Raw genomic sequence first — 21435 nt, 5'->3', positions numbered from 1 at the left:
TACAGGGCACAATTGGTGAGAAAGGATCAGAAGGTACAGCTGGAAATGATGGTGCAAGAGTAAGTAAAATACCTTCCACTCACTCAAACACTGTTTTGTCCCAGTGAAAACATGAACAAGGAAGTTAAAATGACACTTGAGACTAAAACAAACTGATAATGTGTGAGTGCAAATTCAAGACTCGTCCCAGCTTGTTCAAAGAAATGTGTCCGCTGACTTGACTGCACAAGTTATTGTGAAGAGCAATGATGAAACCAACTACATTTGTTTCCTGTCAACAGGGAGCTCCAGGCCCTGTTGGCCCACTAGGATCTGCGGGACCCAGCGGTGAGAAGGTAGAGTCTTTCTTATAGTTCTGACTCACATCACAATGAGTCCAGGTTATGAAAAGTTCTGTTGCAGGGAAGTTTAGTTCCCAGGATGCACTTTGCCTTAAAGCCTTCTGCTTCTTATTTTCATGGATATTTGATATTCTCCTCTAGCTTGTGAAAGAGAGTTTTCTGCTTAAATTGCCTTTGCAAACAAAAGAATACTCGATTCACAGGACACACATGCTCACTGCATGAGTGTAGAATTTATTAACAGCAAACATGTGACATCTTTGCAGGGAGAACCTGGACCCAGAGGACCACATGGACCACCCGGATCCAGAGGAGGGCCAGTGAGTAAACCTGTTCAACTCGTACATGAAGTCTATTTAGACCACGCGTGATACAGAACGATTGTACATCATTTTTGTGTTTCTAATTATATATTTATTTTCCTGTGACAGGGATCAAGAGGTGACCCTGGTCCGATTGGTGCTGTAGGATTTGCTGGACCTCCTGTAAGTGTCATTCACTGTCACGTATTTTATTTCCTGAAAAACATTTCTGGCTCAGGGGCCGATGTGAAAGTGATGACAGATTCAACTAGATTTGATGTTTTTTTACAGTATTATTAACATTTTCACAGGGTCCTGATGGCCAACCTGGAGTCAAGGGAGAGGTTGGAGAACCAGGCCAGAAGGGAGATGCTGGTTCACCAGGACCTCAAGGTTTAGCTGGTGCTCATGGACCTCCTGTGAGTTGCACTAAAGACGCTAGATGAAAACTTCTCTTGATAAATCGTTGTAGAAGTACTTCGCTGACACATCACCTGCCTTTAATTGAAAATTTAAGAGTGTTGATTCCAGAATAAAGTTATCAGCATTGTATTGTGTGTTAGCTTTACTTTTTTGCAAATATGCTGCTGATAGCTGCTGTTCTAACACAGTTTTTTTACTTGTAGGGGCCAAGTGGTGTTGCTGGACTGAAAGGCGGAAGAGGAACACAGGGTGCACCAGTAAGACCATTTTATAATTCATAAGTCATATGATTAGGTAACATTAGACAGAAATGCTATTTCACTCCTGACTCAATCCATCGCATGCACAGTTTCAAATCTAATTGGTTTGAATACACAGAACATAATGCTTTCTGTTATACAATGTGTAAATCAGAATCTTAGTATGTGTATTATTCCTCTTCCTCAAGGGCCCCACTGGATTCCCAGGATCTGCAGGAAGAGTTGGCCCACCCGGCCCAACTGTGAGTACTCCCCCGTGTTTGTGTGAAAGTTAGGGAAACTTTATTGTGTTTTCCTTTATTTGTCATCCCTTTATAGAACAGTAACAGTGTGATTCAGTGTGATAAAGTGTAATAGAACAATACTTTTGATGATGTAGAGTACATGTGTATAAATATGTAAGCTTCCATAGCTGTAAGGTGCTAGAAGCTTGCAAATGCCCTTTTCTGAAACCTGTGTAGTTATTCTGATGTTAAAATCTAAAAATCTATCTTGATCATCAAATGTTTGGTATCGAAATTACTTTTTGAATCGAAACAACAATGTGTCTTTACTTAACAACCATTGTGAACAGTGTCTTCAATTTCCTTAAGGGAATAGCATGTTTATATAAGGCACAAATATTTCTACTTTAAGACCTTGTATCATATTGAAATGGTCAAATGTTCTCATTGGATCATCTAACAGCATTTGAAAACTCCTCGGTTGGAGAGGAGCTGTTAATTTTCAACTCTCAAAAACAAAACAACATCTATAAAAACTTCACTCAGTCAGCAGGAACGCAGAGGTGTGAACAGTGTCTCACCCTGTGTGGTCTTACAGAAGAATGCCATACAGCTGCATTTATCTCACAACCACCTCCATTCTTGACAGGGTCCACTTGGAGAACCCGGACCCCTTGGACCCCCTGGGAAAGAGGGTCCTCCTGGTCTTCGTGGAGACCATGGATCCCCTGGAAGACAAGGAGAGAGAGGACCAGCAGGACCACCCGGCAGCCCAGGAGACAAAGGAGACTCTGGAGAAGACGGACCCACGGTAAAGTGATGTTATTGTTACGGCATTAGATTTTTCCTGCCAGGCTGACACACACCTAAACCACCATCATATTCCTCAGTTTGTCTTCTAAACTTCCTGTTTGGTGTTGTCGGCTTCAGGGTCCTGATGGTCCTCCAGGCCCAGCTGGAACTACAGGACAGAGAGGCATTGTGGGTCTTCCTGGTCAGAGAGGAGAGCGCGGGATGCCAGGCCTTCCAGGACCAGCGGTCTGTATCATTAAAGTCCTGATTCTACTGCACAAGTCTTTATCCTCATCTCATCTATTGCCTCAGAGTTTGAACATGAATCCCATTAAACCTCTAACTTCTACTTTAATTAGTACGTCTTATCTCAGTGCTTTCATAGTGTACTGGATAGTCATTTTTGATTAGTGTGTTCTGTGGAATGATCCTTTAGTGCTGCATTCTGAGTTGCCTGTTTCTTTTTTTAGGGACCACCAGGAAAACAGGGATCCGCAGGTCAGTCTGGAGACAAAGGACCCCCAGGTCCAGTCGGTGTTCCTGGTGCTAATGGACCTCGTGGTGATCCTGGTCCTGATGTAGGCACAAGTTTTATATTAGTCGTTTTCAAATGACATTACTCTGATGTGTCTCTAATGTTTAAGTCATCTTAATGTTTTCTGTCTGGTCTTCAGGGCCCTGCAGGATCTGATGGCCCACCAGGCAAAGATGGTGTTCTTGGACAAAGAGTAAGAGACAAAGAGAATAAAAATGCGATCCTTGTGTAGTTTTTCATGATGCATGTGACTGACAGGTGTTAATTTTCCAGGGAGACAGAGGAGACCCTGGTCCAGAAGGTTTGGTTGGTCCACAGGGACTCCCTGGCACTCCAGGTCCTGTTGGTGCAACAGGTGGTCCTGGAAGGAGAGGAGACGCTGTAAGTGGACCTTTTTTCCCCTCTGTTTCTCTTCTCTGTGTTAGTTGTTAGTTCATCAGCAGGATACAGGACTGTAATAACAGTTTTATACTGTGAACATATGATTTGATTTAAACCCAGAAGGCATGTTGGAACAAGAGTCAGGTTGATATTAAATGATAGGGATGATGTGTTTGGGTGTAAAAAAGAAATTGGAGAGTTTTTCCTGTGCTGGCAGAGGTCTTTGTTCCCTGGGGGCTTTCTAACCATTTGACCTATTTTCAGGGCTCAAGAGGACCTGTTGGCCCACCTGGCTCAGCTGGAAAGAGAGGATTAGTGGTGAGTCACCGACTGAGACCTTTTAGTGGTCATGCAGGACACTGACAGACCCTAAATGCATTGCAGATTTTCATCACAGCTGTTTCTGACAATATTTATGTGTAATTCCAAAACATTTATCATGACATGTGTTAAATCTTTCTAATTCAGGGACCCCAAGGACCAAGGGGAGATAAGGGTGACCTGGGTGATCATGGAGAGAGAGGGCAGAAGGGACATCGAGGATTCACTGGTTTGCAGGGTCTTCCTGGACCTCCAGTAAGTTAAAGGAGTGCTCGTTATCCTATCGGTTCTCCAGACCCACCATGTGTTTCTGCACCAGCTTTAGTTCGTTGATCAAATTCCCTCTTCCAGCTCAGCTCATGATGCAGATGCAGCTGGGCAGTGATCCAAAGTTTAAAAGCATTCGCTGAACCAGTAATTGTTTCTAGTTCTTTTAACAGTTTTTAAGCAACCACATTTTGGAGCATGAATTACTTCTCTTGCAAACTTGAAAACAGGTGTTTGGGCTTCTCAAAACTGCACTTTTTGTTTTCATAAATGCATCCGATTGGATAAAAACATAAAATGCACTATATACTATCGAAAAATCAGGTGTAGAACCTGTTTATGCTTCTATCTTCTGTCTGTATCTAAGAATGATCTCCTATCGTATGGTAGAATTAAAGGAGAACTTCAGCCGTTTTTTAACCCATATCCCTGTTGATCAAGGTTACCGAGTGCTGTCATTAGGAAATATTGTGCCAAATGTTCTCGTTATTTGTCCTGAGTATCAGAATGGCAGCTAAAGCGAACCTATGGGGGCAGACATAACCGAAAGTGAAACTTAAGGATGTCTGCCCCCAAAGGTTCGCTTTAGCTGCCGTCCTGATATCTGGTTAATATTGTGCAAAAGATTCACGTTATTTTTCCTATTGACAGCACTCGGTAACCTCGATCAACAGGGATATGAGTTAAAAACGGCCGAAGTTCTCCTTTAAGTCTCCTGCTTGAGTATCATCCAACTGGTCACAGCCAACAGGCTCAGGCACACCTGTGCATTGTGTTCATTCTGGGAAAAACTTTACAGTTCTTGAATAATTTAAAGTTAAATTTTGTTTCTTAATTGATATTCTCTACTACACTTTTTTTGTACGTTTTGTTCCTTTAAAACCAAAGAAAAAGCTCTACAAATAAGCGACAGCTTGAAGTACTATATAAATTGCATCGTTTGCATTTTGTTTGGACGTAGCAATGCCTACATGTACTGTCCCTGCTAAATACAGAAATAAATAATGCATATGGACAGACTAATGATGATTAACCTCTTGCTTTTAGGGTACGACAGGTGAGCAGGGAACTACAGGAATCGTTGGACCAAGCGGGCCGAGGGTAAATTCTACATTTCCATTTGTTACAGCAGGGAAACATGACTTAAGTTAGTTTTTTATAATGACTTTGACGAGGAGCAAACACTTCATTTGTTTAAGTTTAATTACAGTGTTAGATCTGGAATCAAACATTTAATTTTAATGGAAAAGTCTAACCATGTTTACTGGTATGTGATACAGGGGCCTCCTGGACCTATTGGACCTTCTGGAAAGGAAGGACACGTGGGACAGCCAGGACCGATGGGACCTCCTGGAACACGTGGACTCAGTGGAGAGATTGGACCAGAGGTATTGTCTCAATATACAGAGAGGAAGTTCTTGAACTAATAAAAAGCCTCAGTAAAAAACAAAAAAAAGGCTCTAAATTGGTGAACATCTTTTAAACAGATGTTCATTAAATAGGGAACACAGGACTGCTAAAGGTTTTATTGCTGTCTGTGCAGAAAAACTATTCATCAAAATAAAAATAAAACACCCCACTATTCCCAATCCACAGGGCCCTCCAGGAGAGCCTGGACCCTCAGGCCCCCCTGGTCCACCAGGACCTCCCATGGCTGCCATGGACGACCTCTTCGGCGGCCCTCACGATTACGACTCCGGCCCTCCTCCTCCTCCTGAGTTCAGCGAGGACGAGGCTATGCCCAACAGCAACTCCTCCACCATCGTGCCCGTGGACCCGAGCATTCAGGCCACGCTGAAGGCCCTCAGCAGCCAGATCGACAGCATGAAGAGCCCTGACGGCAGCAAGAAACATCCTGCCAGGACCTGTGACGACCTGAAGAGATGCTACCCCATGAAGAAGAGTGGTGAGTGAGAGGAGTGACTGATATAAGAGGCAGGAAATGTGTGTAAGGAAAATACTTTAGTTTGGCTTTAGGCTTTAGTTTGTTTTTTTTTACAGGAAACCTATAAATTCTAGTATGTCAGCGGTTATTTTTCCTGTTCTTCTTCCTATGACTTGTCTCAAACATGATAAATCAAGAAATACTGTCAGTGCATGGTGACTTTGACCTATGAGATAAACTTCCCTGCTGATTTATTTTACTGTTACAGTTGTGGAGTGAATCAATCAATCATTTTCTTTTGTAGGGGAATACTGGGTGGATCCAAACCAAGGCAGTGTAGAAGATGCCATCCAAGTTCACTGCAACATGGACACCGGAGAGACTTGCATCTCCGCCAACCCATCCAGCATACCTCGTAAAGTGTGGTGGAGCTCTTCCAGGAACAAACCTGTGTGGTTCGGAGCCGATATCAACAGAGGAACACATGTGAGCTGTTACATTTTTTGTGATAGGAGAGACTAAGCAGGAACGCCGGAGTTGTTTAAGAATCTTTTTAAGAATATATTCCAATAATTGAAACGATAACATAAGGACAAACTGAGTTTTAAAGCATGCAGAACAGCCAAATGTTGCAGAAATTTGTGCAAAAACGAAAAAAAGGTTTTTTATTGATCGCTTTCTTTGTGTCTCCAGTTTGCTTATGGCAACAAGGATCAGGCTACAAACGCCGTCACTGTTCAGATGACCTTCATCCGCCTGCTTTCCAAGGAGGCATCTCAGACCATCACCTACCACTGCAAGAACTCTGTGGGCTACAAGGACGAGAAGAATGGCAACTATAAGAAAGCTGTGATCCTCAAGGGCTCCAACGACCTGGAACTCAAAGCAGAGGGAAACAACCGCTTCAGATACACAGTGGTGGAGGACTCCTGCTCAGTAAGTTCACACACAGGCTGGGATTAGTTTATGTTTTTCTTGCTCTCAACAAATCCCATCAAATGAACAAAACCGACAGTGAGTTTAGCTGCGTTTCATCAGCAGTCACCCTTCGCCCTTGGTATTATGTAACAGCATACAAGGCACTGAGGCCACTTGGAGAGCGGAGGGAAAATGAGCGGGGGAGGTGCAGGGGATTTAAATGGAATGCACTTGACCTTGTTGTCAGTGTTCCTTGTTAGATCGTCAGTCAGTTAACTGTGCAGCGCTTTATTATAGCTTTCAGGTACTTCAAAATGACTACTGCTGATTTTAAATAAGCAGCTCCATCTCTTTCTCTAACCTTTTAGATACCATAATAACATAAACAACTGCTAATGCATGGCCTACTAACAGGACTATAATGTGCAACAAACATTGAATTATTAAGATATTGTTCGTTGTTTGCTCTGACATTTTTGCGGTTTGTTCCAATCGCTCACATCTGTTTTTGAAACCGTCGTCATTGTAGATAATTTGAATACAGAAAACCCTCAGGCGACATCAAACATCCCTCTCAAATACTGCAATCAGCTGCTCCTTGATGTCAAGCAGAAATTCATGAGAAACTGGAGTGCATGGTGGTTGATCTGCAGCGCTTAGGTTTCATCATTGATGACTCACTCCTGTAATCTTGGAAGAGTCGATCTGAGGAGTTTTCCAGAGAAATGGAATGTAATGGCGGCAGGGGTTTCCTCGCAGGAAGTCAGCTAAGGCGTTTTTAATGACCAAGTAAACGAACCTGCTTCTCTTAATACTGTCTGAGAAGTAAATCTATAGTTGCATTTTTGCAAGTTCTCCATGAGAACCTTATATAGTGATTATGTGTTTACAGCTTGTTGTGCTGCCCCCAAGTGGCTAACAGTAGAATACCGCATGTGTAGGAGATTATTTTAACATTCAGAATAATCCTCATTTGGTGGACTAGTGCCATTTTATCCAGCAGGATCGTGTGTATACAATAAGTAATACTACACCACAGTGTGTGTGTTAAGCAATGTGACTTGATGTGTTGTAAAAGTCAACTGTGAAGCTCTGTGACACAAAGGAATATGATATGTATACCAGCCTTGGATACATTATCCAGACAATGTCAGTTTGTAGGATCAATTAAAAGTTAGTTTTGGTCTTTTAATGGGATTTGTTGACTACGACAGCTACTAACCTTCACACAAAAATAAAAATAAAGTTAAATGAACATGAAAGTATCAGATCTCATAAAGTAAAGTAACCCTAAGCCTATTTATTTAGAACACTGGGTAGTGAATTTTGGTCAGTAGAATTTTTTTTTTTCCACAAAATGTGTTTTCCATGTATGAAACATGTATTTACACAGTTTCACATACAAACATAAAAAGATTCTTCAGAAAAAAAGAAAAAAAAAAATTCTCCTGCAAAAACATTGTTTCACTCAGTTTCACAGATCTTTTTTTATCTCCTGAATTTTTTTTTTTCACTATGATTCACTGAAAAAAAATAAAAATAAAATTAAGATACAAAAAAAAAAAAAAAATCCACACCAGTTCTCAATAGCTAAGGGAAAACAGTTTAGATCAGATTTTGAAAAGAAAATGGATGAAAAATGGATCACAAGAAAAAAGTCTTTACATGCCTCTCAGGGCTTCCAACAAAAGAACAACTTGGAGAAATGCCCTGTACTTTCATCATACATAAATACATACATGATGACATTTAAGCACAACAAATTCTTCAGAATACTGTTTACCATTTCACTGCAATGTAATGTTCTCCATTGTAGAGAAAATGTAAGTTGGTTATTGAATTTCTTTTTTTTCTGTCTTTTACAGCAAGCAAATGGCAACTGGGGCAAGACAGTGTTTGAGTACAGGACACAGAAAACAGCAAGACTTCCTATTGTGGACATTGCCCCTGTGGACATTGGTGGCTCAGATCAAGAGTTCGGTGTCGATATCGGGCCAGTGTGCTTCTTGTAAAATCGTCAGCAGGGATGTGTCGAGGAGAATCCTGAGACTATTGAACTGACAGCTGACGCGATCAGCCACATTGTACATACGAGTACTGAGGACTATTCTGGCCCTGTGGCAAGATATTTATTGTGCCTTTCAACCCAGTTCAAGACATCGAAGATTTGTAAGTCAGAATGAATGTTTGGAAAATTGCATGAAATAATTGGTAAAAAATCAGAATCATTCCTCTGTCTTGTGTACGTTTGACCTGAAGCTCGATGGATTTCGAGGCTTATGGTGTAGTTTGGTCCAAAGATCTTTAATTTTATTTCACAAAACCAAAGATTTATGAATATGAAAAGCTTTAAAATGATAACTGCTGTTTATAGGCCCAGAAAAATCCCACTAAATGTTGTCCTTCCACTACTATTTTCTACAGATTTGTCTATTCCTTTTTTTTTTTTTTTCTTAAATGTTTGAATATAAAAACAAGATTGTGGTGCTATTGAGGAAACAAATACAGCAGGTGATACATTCACTGGCGCAGGTATTTTTCTCGAGACAGTTTTCATGAACCAATGTCTGTAACCAGTTATTTTTGAAACTCTGTACCGACCACGTACAACATTAAAGACACATTAAGACTGTCGATTCCTCAGTGTTAGCTACCTCGTCACCGAATAACTGAGAAACGATGACACTACATGTAAATCTTTGTTCACAGGTGCTGTTTTGTAAGTAGTGTGATCCTTGTGCACTCCTCCCAGCTGCGCGGTAGGGCAGGGTTTGGGGATACCAATAAAGATCTTTCTGTCAACAACGGAGAGATGAATGAGGTGTCACGTGAGTGGTGTGTGGTGATTTGTAACATTTTGTTTTTTTCCTTCGATTTCAGTAAAAGGTAGCACAGAATACTCTATTTTTATGCATGTCAGTTCCCCCTTTTTTTTCAGTATCCTGGATTTATATGCTCTTGAAATCTTTTTTATAATCAGTTTTATAGAATAAGGTGGCTGTGAGTGCCTGTTTGCTTTGTATTTCTTGCTTTGCAACAAATTAAACAAAATGCTTGTTAATCCCCCCAAGCTCTTGTCATATTGATTCAGGTACAGTTAGGTCTTTTATGTTGGCCTTTTTTTTCACACATTTCTTGACATATTTTGTAGTTTTAAAGACATTTATGTCAACATTCAGTTTTTTTTTTTTTTTTTTTTTTTAATGCAAGCTGTTTGCAAGTTTCATGAATGTGCCTTCAATTAATTCTATTGTGACCATTTGGTTCATATTTGAGTATATTTATTATAGATTTGTAACTATTGCGAGGCTTGACTGCCTGATAACACCCCAGAGGCAGAGAGGAAGCAGAGGAGGAGGAGGAGGAGAAGGAGGAGGAGGAGGAAGAAGCTTTCCACACTGGAAGCAGATGCGTTTCATCTTTTGGAAATAAATATTGAAAATACTTCTCTCTGCCTGTTCTTGTTTCAGAAGAGTTCATTTGGTCCCATTAAAGCTGAGCAATGCAGTATTATTTTTAGCTCTGTTTGGCAAAACTTCCATAATAACCTTTCAGCATATAATAAATCAAGTGTTAGGAGAAAATACTAGAGTTCTGGTTCTGGTTTAGAAAATCATGCCCGTGAAGAGACACGGGCCAATCACAGTTTATTTAATAAGAGGGTGTTACTGTTGGCTGTTCTAGGTAAAACATTATTTATTCTCCATTTTATTGGCCACAATTGTTTTTGTAATATTTGTATCACAGAGAAATGTTTGAATTTGAAGGTTTGAATTTGATGAAAATTGGTACAGACGGCTCGACTGCAGTATGTGGAAGTCCCCTCTTTGATAGGTAGAAGTGACTCCCAAGTCCCCTTTTGGCAGTTTGGGTTTATTTTGTTTCTTGTCTTTTTGTCACATTTGCAATATTATGGGGAAAAAGATCCATTTTCCATTTATATTTTTACAAAATGACCATAAATATAGGTCCACATCACTTGGTGTAGAAGTAGAGTCCTCTGTTGGTATGTAAGTGTGTATGTGTGTGTGCCTCATCCTGCTGTAAGACAGCACTCCAGCTTCTTCTGGAGGAGCATCTTTGAGAGGGACCAGGAGGTTCAGCAGGGCAACTAACTCCTTCTGCTTCCAAACCGGGGAACTTGTACGGCTTACCCGGGGTGACACCAGGCAGCAGAAAGAGATATAGAGGGTTTAGCATAAATTTGCACAGGTGCGCCTACTGCAGATTAAAAAACTTTACACAGTAATTGAATAATTTCATCTCAGGGAGGGAGTGGAGTTATGAGGCAAAAAACACAGTTATGATTAAAGAGATAAAAAGTGATGTGAAACCACATCTTTAGCATTGATGTTACCGAAGAAGTACCTCAGTGGACTGTTTCCAAATGTATTTATGGTCTCAGTCGCCAGTTTTAAATGTGCTTCACTACAACAAGATGTTCATTTTGTAAATAATAGTCCCATTTAGATTTAGATGAATGGAGATTGAGACCTGATGATGGCACTAAATCAAAAATACAAATAGTTTAGCACCAGAACCTTACCAAATATATAATCCTTGTGGAGGTGCTAGAGGATCACCAAAGTCTCTTTGTCATGAAACCATGAATGTCCGGTCAAGACTAATATCTCAAAGGCCATGACATATTGTACAAAGTGTTGGACCCAACTACCATCACTGCCATTATAAAATCTTTGAACTGAGGAAAATACACAAACACAAAAAACATTTTTTTTTTTGCTTTTTTTGCGGTAAAATTTTCTTTAATAACTGTAACAGCAAAGTCAATGCAACCAAAAGTAAAATAATGAGAATAGTACTGTATATGGACAGAAACCGTCCAAACAAAGTGCCCTCTGGTGCAAGAAAAGCAGACTAAAATCATGACAAAGTAAAAATATGACAAGTAAAATACTGAAATGGCGACTCAGACTTGTGAAATGCAAAAAAAAAAAAAAACATGAAATAAACCAACAACTCATTACAAAAACAATACGGGTCAGTAAGCCAGAAATAAAACAAACAAACAATCAAACAAAAAAAGACTGGATTAATTCATGAGTGAGATAATGTTGAGTAAAATAAGCTATGTGATGTTATGGATGAGCTGTGTTAGTGATACAGACTCCATTTATTTTCTTCGCCAGCTTGTGTTTTGGCATACAAACAGGAATGTGTTAACAATACAGAATTCAAATGGTGCATACACACAAACTGTCTCTCATTATGAAAATTCTGTGTACCATTGGACATATTCGACTATTTACATCTCTCACTGCCTGTGCAAGCAACGGTACTCAAAACTACTCCTTCCATAAGTTTGTTCTTTTACAAAAATAGGCTCTTCTCTATAATGGATCTGAGTTTACCTTGAAATATCGAAAAAACCCATCTAAATGCAAATGCATATAAACCTCAAGATGAAAAACTGTGACATCTTGACTCGACCGTGGAGTGGATTTTGGCACTTCTTCATACAAACGAGTTAAAAGTACGCGACAAAGAGCATCTTCTTGGCATCAGCAGCGGCTGTCAAGCGGGTCCAAAGAGAAGACGGTACCCTCTAAGGTTAGTCCCATTTTGAACCCCTCCTGTAAGACAAGCCAGAGGACAGTGGGGGTGTTCAGTGACAAGGATGTGGTACCTGAGAGATCACATGTGTTGTGAATAATGTTTGGATTAGAGCCAATGGGGAAAAAAGTCACTGAATTTCTGAGGGTAAAACAGAAGGAAACGCCAAACCAGAGATTAAAAACACTGCTGTTCTGTCATGCTCGGTCATGCATCATGTGTGAGATCATAAACCATGAGCCTGATGGGAGAGCACTGCTGAAAGTAATTTACATAGAAAGTTAAAAGCCATTTTATTTTGCAAACTGTAGATGTAGATGTAAAATTGTAAATCAAATGTGACATCAGTTGCTAAAAATTATAGCACACTAATCTGCGGTTATCGACGGAAGTGAAGTTGGTTTTTCTGGCGATTCATTTCTTGAATTGTCAAACCAAGTGAATAAAATGTTCTTGAGAAAGAAAATTTTATTTTTTGCAGATTTTTATTTTTTTTATGTGTGAAACTTTTTTCTGGAAAAAACTAAAATGTATCTGATAAACCGATTGAAAAATGTTTTTGCAGGAGATTTTTTGAAAACTTTTTTAAGGAAAAAAATATTTTTTGTGTGTCAAACGAATTGAAAAAAAAACATTTCAGGAAAAAAAAGTATATGTGAAACCGATTGGAAAATCTTTTTGCGGACCATTATTTAATGTGTGAAAACTTTTTTTTCCAGGAAAATTTTTTTGAATTTTATTATTCTGTGTCAAACCAAGTGAAAAATATATATATTTTTTAAATTCATCTGAGAATCCAAATGAAACATTTTTTTTGCAGGAGAATTTTATTCTTTTTGAGTGAATTTTTTGTTCATTTTTTTTTCTTTATATGTCAAACCAAGTGAAAGAACATTTCAGGAGAAAAACTAAATTTAATGAGTGAAATCGAGTGAAAAATGTGTCTGGAGAAATTTATTTTTCTTTTTTTGTAAGGCTCATTAAGTGATTGTCATTTGTTCTTGCACACTAAACACAAAATACATCTATTGTGTTTGAGGAGGTTACATAACATACTGTTATGTCTCTCTTTTGGTGAAGAATGTGTGATAATATAATCTGCTGTCAGTGTTTCACCAGATTGAATGTTATCGTAACCAAAAAAAAAAAAAATCCTGCCTAAACCTTACATTTTCTCCCCACTTTCACACATTAAATTTAGTTTTTGTCTTGAAAAACTTTTCCTCCTTTGGAATTGTTTTTCACCAGGTTTCACACATGAAAAAATAAGTTTTTTCCTGAAAACAAACAAACAAAAAATTCAAACATAAAAAAAAAAAAACATTCTCATGACATTTTTTTTCACTCTCTTTCACTCATGAAAAAAAAAATCTTCAGAGTTATAATTTTTTCACTGATGGAAAAAAAAAATGAAGTCAATACAAAACATTTTTTTCTACCAGTTCTTAAGCCATCAACATCGGAGAGAAAACTATTTAGAAAATCGATCCCTAGGAAAAAAAAGGGCCTCCGTATTGATCATATGAAAATTTTAAGAGTTTCAAAAGTGTTTCCTCACAGTAATCTACGTCAGCAACTCATCAACTACAGACGAGACAAGCTGAGAAAACACACTGTTACTCAAACACAGTGAGGACTAAACACACTACTGAGAAAAAGACAGACACTTTTAGAGGAGAAGGTAAATTTGCAGCACACAGGATTAGTGAAAACATGCAACATGCTCCAAACATGCAAACCAACACAACCACTGTCACAGCACAGACACAGAGCAAACAGTACCAACCATCTCTGCCGCTACAGGTGGAAAAGACAAGAGGTGAATTCAGGTGTTAATAATTAAGAAGAGGAAGAATCTGAAGGAAACGTTAAAAACAAGCAAGTCGGTCCAACATCGCCTCCTACAGGCGAGTCCTTGCTAAACATCAGCAGTTACTTCACAGACAGGATCAAAAGTTTGAGCTGACTTTCAGCTCCAGGAATCATTATTTTCTAATCATACTATAACTCAAAACCCTTCAATTTAATGCTTTACACAGACCAACAGAGAAAGACTGGCTGTGGTGGTTATGGAATAAAAATGTATTTGTGATGATTTGACTGATTGTATTCCAACTTAAACTACAGCAGTGGTTCTCAAACTTCTTCTTTTAACCCGAGTAAGAGGCAGTACAAAAGCCAAACTCTCTTTTCTTCTCTGCTTGGGTATGAGCACACTGTAAAAGTAGAGTAAATGAATTAAGTGGAATTAACTAATCTTCTGTTCGACTCGAGTCCACATCTCTGTTAATAACTTAGGTGACCAAGTGTATCACTTTGTGTTGGAGTCTGAAACCAAGCTGCCAGCCTGCAGCGTCAGTATTTGATGATCTGGGGATGAGATTCAGTAATCTACCTTCTTTCTCCAGGAAGTTAGATTTTGTTGCTTTATCCTGCATATGTACGTTTTTATTTAATTCAATTAAAAATGTTCCTTTTGCATCTTATTTTAAAACATGATTTCTTGTGGGTTGATATATTGAGTTCAGAGAAGGTTTGGCTAAGTTTTTACTTCATTCATAAATGAAGTTTCTAAAAAGAGGAGTAAAACACACAATGAGTTTCTCCTTCTAATATAAACAGAGTGAACTGTGATGTGGTTTCCAGTCGCTCCCCTCGCAGCCTCACATGTTGCCTTTGTACCGACTCTCTCTGGTGCCGAGTGGCTCTAACACGAGCAGCCACAGCTGTAAAACTGACTCTTAAAATGCAAATGACGAGCAGAATTGACTGTCTGTCAGTGTTGATCAAACAGTGGCTGATTAAAAAACTGTTTGTTTGTCATGTTCTGTTAACTTTCTGTTGGTTTTACACTGTAAAAAGTTAGGGGAAGTCGAGTTTTAAAGTTGAGCCTGCTTCAAATGTTTCACAGTGTAGCAAACTAAATCTACCTACAGGTACAAATCACCTGGTCCTGATCTTAATGGCTTCACTAATGAACTCTTGTTTGTTTGTCCTGATCTCAGTAATGACATCCTGCAGCTGCTGCCGTCTCCCCGGCCTCCCTTTAATGGCTCTGTGTCCCCCCCAGAGAGACCCGGTCCACAGTCTGAGAACCACTGAGCCACACTGTCACTGATGATATGTGAGGCCTCTAAAGAAAGCAATGCAATATGAATGAGCCCCTCGTGAATGAGCGCTGATGGAGTTTTTGTTCTATACTTCCAGACAGCGGGGAGGAAATTATGTGTTATTTCTGATAAAACACAAAACTGTTCATTTGTTGCTCCGCCGGATCATTTGTGGTCAAGTTCTGTTGAATGCTGAGATCGTTCAACAAAGCCACACGCAAAATACCTTTTAATAATTAATTTCTAAACCAAACTGGTCTCATGTTCCTGATCTATTTAAATTAAGAAGTGAGTTCATTCACCCCTGAGTTGGCAGAGGAGTTTCATTAAAACCCTATTGTGCTCAGCTTTTTTTACACAAAGAACGGGAACAGGAAGAGAGAATTAGGTAATCCCTCACATCAGCTTGTTTTACTGCTCTTTGCATGACAAACCTGATCTACAGTAACATTAATAATTGTAATAAACGGGGCAGTGGAGCTCCCTCACAGGCCAATTAAGACCAAGATATGATTCAGCAGAGGTGCCGCCCGCCTCCGAGGTGACACTCAGAGCCTTATGAATATAAATATAGAAACAAAAGAGACTTTCAAAGTGCTGATACTGATAATAAAACAAATAGGAGCGCCAGGTTTCACAGTTCAGAAGCCTCCCTGCAGTTCCCTTTAAAGATAAAGCAGACAGAAGAGCCGCTCACCTGCATCTCATCCAGCTTCGACTGAATATCTGGAGGGAAGTCAGCCGACCCGCAGGTGAACGGATCAAATGGCTCGGCACCGAACAGATCTTTCCCTACGAACACAGACGGCAGATCCATCAGGAGCTGGAGAACCGATTAAAATGTGTGACTCAGACGGGGATGAAGGAGATACTCACTTATGTCTGGTGGTAATGTGGTGGGTGGTGGCGGTGGGCAGCCGTTGCTGGCAGGTGTGGGCACCAGCGGCGTCACAGGTGAGAACGGAACCATGTCGAAAACGTCTGTAGACTGCGGCTTCATGGAGATGCTGCCCGCCTGTGTGTGAGGTCGGGTCAGATATGTGTGAGCTTGCGCTTCGACAAACCACACAGTTAATTTTTATACAAAAAGCCAAGACAAGAATCAGAAACAGCAGAAGTAAAATACAAGCAGGAGATACTGAAGCCAGGAAGGCGGCGACAGAGCAAACAGAACAGAGGAAGAAATAAAGCAGAGGGTGTTTACGCGAGGCCGCGGGATGCTGCACCCCTCGGTCGGCTTAGGAGGAAGGAGAGCGGGTTTGGCAGGCGGAGGAGTTAGTAGCCCGGCGGACAGGTTGGACTCCGGCGAGCTCATAGGAGTGAGCGTGACGGAGGAGATCTCCAGACAGGAGAGCGACTTGAGGCTGTGACACCAGAAGAGAGAGGAGGGCCTCTGCAGCATGTACGCTTCGTTAGCTGCGTTTATGTGCAGCGGCTGAGGAAAGATCGCAGACAGGGAAACGAGCAGAGAGGCACAACATTAGTGAGTGTTGTAGAGCAGGAGAGGCGCAGGTAATTGCATTCGCAGCGGGCGCTCACAGGTACTGGCTTTTGGCCCAATTAGACGCCGAGCGTATCACATTTCTCATCAGACCAATCAGGTGTGTAATTGCTTGGCTTCAGTCGCGGCTCAGACCCTCGCGACTGCCTCCAGACAGGTTCGGTCATCGAAACACTTGAGGTGCAGGTCGTGAATTTAATCAGCGGAGCAATATCAGCAAAACCCAGCTGTCCTTAAAGTGCTTAAAAAAAGTTGCAAACTCAAATTTGTTCAACTTTAATTAAAAGATGGTCACGGAGATGATTTGCTGTGACCGGGTTGCCTAACCTGAATGAATGTGAATGAATATGTATACATTATTTTCTATATTGTTAGATTTGCATTGTGAGCACGCAGTTTACATTGTGCTCCATCTGGTGCAATACGTTTATTTCACATTGTCCTGAAATAAATGAATGAAACAACGTTTGAATCCAAAACGATTCGAGTCACATCACATTTATAAGCTGTTCGTCTGCAGACGTTGCAATTATTATTGCAGACGATGTGAGACTTGAAATATGCGACAAACTTTGCAAACAAAATTTGGTCTTAGAAATAAAAAGTTATATTCAGAAGTTAAATTAAACGCACCCTTGATCAGCTAATGCTAGCTACTGTTAGCATGCTAGATACTGCTACGTAGCAGACTGTTTCCTTCAAGAGATAGAAGACATCTTTAGAGGATACTAAGGGTTAAATATATGATCCTTAATGTGAAATCTAAACTTTCCGTCCCTAAACGTGAGGCCGTGTCAGTCGGTGCAGTTTGTCCTTACTGGTGGCACGTGAGCAATCATCAGCTGCTCTTCGAGATCTTGAAGTTGTTGCTTCAGTTCAGAGTTTTCTGTCTCCAGCTCTTGAATCTGCACAAACACAAGAGCAGTTCAGTCATTTTTGCAGAGGACGCACTCAAATAAGGACAAAAGGAGCTGCAGCGTGATGTCTGGTATTGGAAAATAACGGCCAATTTAACTGCAGAGTTTTGCAGAAATTCTCGTAGATGAATTAGGTTTAAGTGGGCGAATCTTTCATGATACTGCAACGTCTTCACTGCTCTGTGAAAAACCCAAAACCAAACAAAGCCTCATTAAAAACCGGTTCTCAGCTTGGTGATTGTGCTTCTTCTTTTTTTTTTATCCATGAAGGAAAACTTATGCCTTGTTTTTTTTCTCGAAAAATGTAGATACCCACATTTTGAGACACGTGGTTACCACTGGACAATATGAACAACACTGTGATATCAGATATCAGAATATGATACAACTGCAGTACGTTGTTAAAGTAAGTTATAGATAATAGAACGGATGGTGGTTCTGTCTTTGCAGAAACAAATTCACGTACTTCTTCACATCGATGTGAAACCCCCCTAAAATATTTATGTTACAAACAGTCTGACCAGTGGCGGTTCTAGACCAGTTTTAAGAGGGGGGCCAGGTTGGGGCCGTCTTTTTTGTTAGGGGGCACATACAACCCGGAAAAAAGGATAAATCCTTCATTCAGACAAAGCAGTGTTTACAGTTTCAGCAATTTTGATTGGGTAGTAAACTGCTGAGACACTTTATTTCTGCCTTTCCCTTCAGAACAAAATCATTGCAAGAAATCTGTCATTGTATTATTAATGCAGACTAACTGTCAGGGGGGCCACAGGGGGGTCCAGACTCAGAGTTACGGGGGCACTGGCCCCTGTTGCCCCCCCCCCAGAACCGCCCCTGAGTCTGACAGCAGATAAATTCATAATGTCTAGCAAACCAAAACCCTTCCATATAATCCACTAATGGTCAACTTACTAGCTTGTCTCAGGACCGTCAACCATGCAAAAAAAACCTGTCATAACAGATCTATATATAAAAGAATAACAACTAATGAGCTCAGCTGATGACGACTCTGCTGTAAAGTTGAAAGCGCCGATGTGATTCAATGTGATATCTTTTAAGAGTCTAATCAACATCTTGCCATAACCTGCAACATTAAATGCTAATCATCCGTGCGAGCATGTGGTCGCGCACTTTTGAAGTGAAGAAACAGCGATGCAACTTCGAGCGACACACATGAAGACGGGAAAATGTAGCTTATTTATTACGTTCAGTAAAAATGTTTGATTTCTGTGTTTTTGCACAACACTTAAATTAAATCTCTCTCAGTGACCCTCGACTATTTGTGGCTAAATCAAAACACTTTTACAGTCTCAATTTTTTCCTCTCAAGGAACCTTGCACGTCATTTCACCTTAAACCACTTAATGTCTGGAAACATTTTGATTACATGCAAAGTGTTCGTGGAAAGTTTTTAAGCTTTTTCTCCACCAAGCTAAAACCCCAGATGGCCGTCCAAATTGGTCCCTTTGGAATTGAATCCAAATGAACCTTAGAATAAATGTCACAGTGTTATTTAGCTGCCTCAGCCTGTCCGTCATTTAACCAAGTTAATAATAATGTTTTAATAAATCACCATTTAAACAAAACCACTGGGGAAGCGCCACAGTTTCGGCAGGGTGCACAGTAATTCAATTTCGAGATTGGCTCGGTAACAACAGAGGGCTCCATCATTAATATTCATTACTGACATTTTTCATCAACAGTTTAATTGTCCACGCTGGATCATTTAAAACAATCAATAAAAAACAAGCCCTGCATTAATTAACAAAAATATCAGTGTGTCAGCGTGCTGCTTAAAGCCCGTGTGAGAGTCAAACACGCTGAGTCGGCTGGACGTGCGTCGTACTCTTTTCTGCAGCGTCCCGATCTGTTTCCTGGTCTCCACGTCTTTGCCTCCGGACTCCAGAAACTTCTTGTAGGCCAGATCGAAGGCCTGACCGATGGTGAGAGTTATCTCCTCCGCCTGCAGCAGGAGAGCAAAGACGCGATGATGATATTCACCTAAATGTCACTGCAGCTTAATTACAGCAGAGGCGATCATTTCATGGTTAACTCCAAGACGTCGTGAAACATATAAAACACCTTCTGCCAAAAGGGTTTTATACTTTATTTCCGTGCAAACAAACAAGGAAGCCGGAGACACTTACACACTTTTCACTGTCAAACACGTAGCAGAGGTGTTTGTTGGATTCGGAGTCTTTGCAGATAAAAGTGAATATCCTTTTATCCGTCTTGTCATCTGCACAGAAGGATATCCGGTGCAGCTGACAGTTGTGCTGCACATCCTGGAAAAAAAAACAAAAAAAAACACACACACAAACACAAGGCATTCATTATTTACCCACTTTATGAACGTTGACACCAAATCGCTTCTTTTCTCTACACGGTGTTTGTTGTCAGCGGAACTTCAGGTGACAGGCGTGGGCGTCGCCGCGCCTGCTGAGCGATAAAGAAACTCAAGTATTTTCTGGGCTCACTTTCGTCTTGGGATCGAGTATCTTCACGCCGTAGATGGAGATCTGCAGTTCCACTTTTGGGATCTTCTGTCCCTCGGACTTCTTGATGTGTCTCTGGAACTGCCAATGAGAGGAATCACAAACAGAAAAAGTTTTAGTTTCAGACCCTGAGAGTCACGAGGAAGACAAAAAGCACGTGGTAATGACATTTACTGTAACAGAACAGCTTCAAACCTGGTAACAAAACTACTCTAAAAATGTGTCCATGTGAGGGGCGGGCGAATCAATACCAGCATCTATTTGACTGCAGTCTCAATCCAAGATCTGAATCTCAATCATGAAATACCCACAACCACACTTGACACACATTATTCCATTAGAGTTTATTTTTGGCAGAAACTCCTTACAAAATGTCACCCAAAGAAGAGCCTCTTGAAGTGTTTTATCGTCTAGTTTTCTACATCACTCCATTGGTAAGTTCAGATGGCTCTGTTGTTCTGGTCACTGTGGTTGTAAAGTATCATGATGTCTACAACGTCCCGGAAAAAAGCAGATTGTTGAAGCCTTCAAGATCGGCGTCAGTCTTAAATTGTCATTGCTAATTTAAAACAATCACCTTAAAATGTTAAGCAAGCTAACAATTAACTGCTTGCTTACATATTCAATAGTGTTACTGTTCATTTGAAGCCACATTTCTGGCCACCTGACGATCAAATCCAACCATCACTCTAAAATTAGCTCTGTTTTGGTCTCCACCATCTCCTGAGTAAAATGTGTGGCTCTGTAGCCGCTAACTGATCTTCTATGTCCAGCAGCTACTTGTTACTTTTGTCTTTTTGGTCGTGGAAACCAGCCGCCGGAAAACATTTACAATCGATGCAACGAGACTGAACCGAAGAGCAAAGTTTGTCGACCTTGAAACCAAAACAACGAGCTAAAGTAGGCTAAAAACATTTGAAGAGCCGGAGGAAACTGCATCAAGAAATGTCAACACAATGAATAATCATCTTTAATGTGGTTACAATTATTAGAAACAAGTAGAACAATCTGGTAAGTTCAGATAATGACAACAATCATCATTTAACGATTTCTAAAGTCTAAGAAACAGTCTGCTATCATGATAAAGATATACTGTAATATTGATATATTTCGCTGCAGTAGTGCAACTTCAAAAATATCTATGACATTTTGTAAAACTTGAAAGTAGATTAATGTCAATAAAATGTGTA

At 40.3% G+C, this 21435-nt stretch overlaps 2 protein-coding genes across 9 annotated transcripts in view; one reads left to right on the top strand and one right to left on the bottom strand.

Annotated features, from left to right (window-relative positions):
* The window catches only part of col5a2a (collagen, type V, alpha 2a), a 45413-nt gene extending 35588 nt beyond the window's left edge, over nt 1-9825 (top strand). For both annotated transcript variants that reach the window (XM_030427858.1, XM_030427859.1), the window contains 20 exons: nt 6-59; nt 282-335; nt 608-661; nt 773-826; nt 955-1062; nt 1270-1323; nt 1515-1568; nt 2200-2361; nt 2481-2588; nt 2813-2920; nt 3017-3070; nt 3151-3258; nt 3523-3576; nt 3727-3834; nt 4894-4947; nt 5127-5234; nt 5443-5752; nt 6036-6217; nt 6425-6667; nt 8515-9825. In XM_030427858.1, the coding sequence (XP_030283718.1) occupies nt 6-59; nt 282-335; nt 608-661; nt 773-826; nt 955-1062; nt 1270-1323; nt 1515-1568; nt 2200-2361; nt 2481-2588; nt 2813-2920; nt 3017-3070; nt 3151-3258; nt 3523-3576; nt 3727-3834; nt 4894-4947; nt 5127-5234; nt 5443-5752; nt 6036-6217; nt 6425-6667; nt 8515-8661 (2178 nt within the window). In that variant the 3' untranslated portion in view covers nt 8662-9825. The remainder of the gene's footprint in view (nt 1-5; nt 60-281; nt 336-607; nt 662-772; nt 827-954; nt 1063-1269; nt 1324-1514; nt 1569-2199; nt 2362-2480; nt 2589-2812; nt 2921-3016; nt 3071-3150; nt 3259-3522; nt 3577-3726; nt 3835-4893; nt 4948-5126; nt 5235-5442; nt 5753-6035; nt 6218-6424; nt 6668-8514) is intronic.
* A 1567-nt stretch (nt 9826-11392) lies between these two features.
* Nucleotides 11393-21435, bottom strand: part of gulp1a (GULP PTB domain containing engulfment adaptor 1a) — a 93223-nt gene continuing 83180 nt past the window's right edge. For 3 of the 7 annotated variants that reach the window (XM_030427920.1, XM_030427922.1, XM_030427923.1), the window contains 8 exons: nt 20228-20326; nt 19898-20035; nt 19597-19713; nt 17653-17739; nt 16538-16768; nt 16210-16348; nt 16031-16125; nt 11393-12243 (listed from right to left, as the gene is read on the bottom strand). In XM_030427920.1, coding sequence (XP_030283780.1) covers nt 12172-12243; nt 16031-16125; nt 16210-16348; nt 16538-16768; nt 17653-17739; nt 19597-19713; nt 19898-20035; nt 20228-20326 — 978 coding nt within the window. In that variant the 3' untranslated portion in view covers nt 11393-12171. Of the gene's footprint in view, nt 12244-14009; nt 14021-16030; nt 16126-16209; nt 16349-16537; nt 16769-17652; nt 17740-19596; nt 19714-19897; nt 20036-20227; nt 20327-21435 lie in introns of all 7 variants that reach the window. The other 4 variants (XM_030427925.1, XM_030427926.1, XM_030427921.1 and 1 more) reach the window with 3 other exon arrangements.

Source organism: Sparus aurata, chromosome 9 (genome assembly GCF_900880675.1).
Source record: "Sparus aurata chromosome 9, fSpaAur1.1, whole genome shotgun sequence".
NCBI classification, from domain to species: domain Eukaryota; kingdom Metazoa; phylum Chordata; class Actinopteri; order Spariformes; family Sparidae; genus Sparus; species Sparus aurata.
This window is presented reverse-complemented; position numbering and strand designations above follow the sequence as displayed.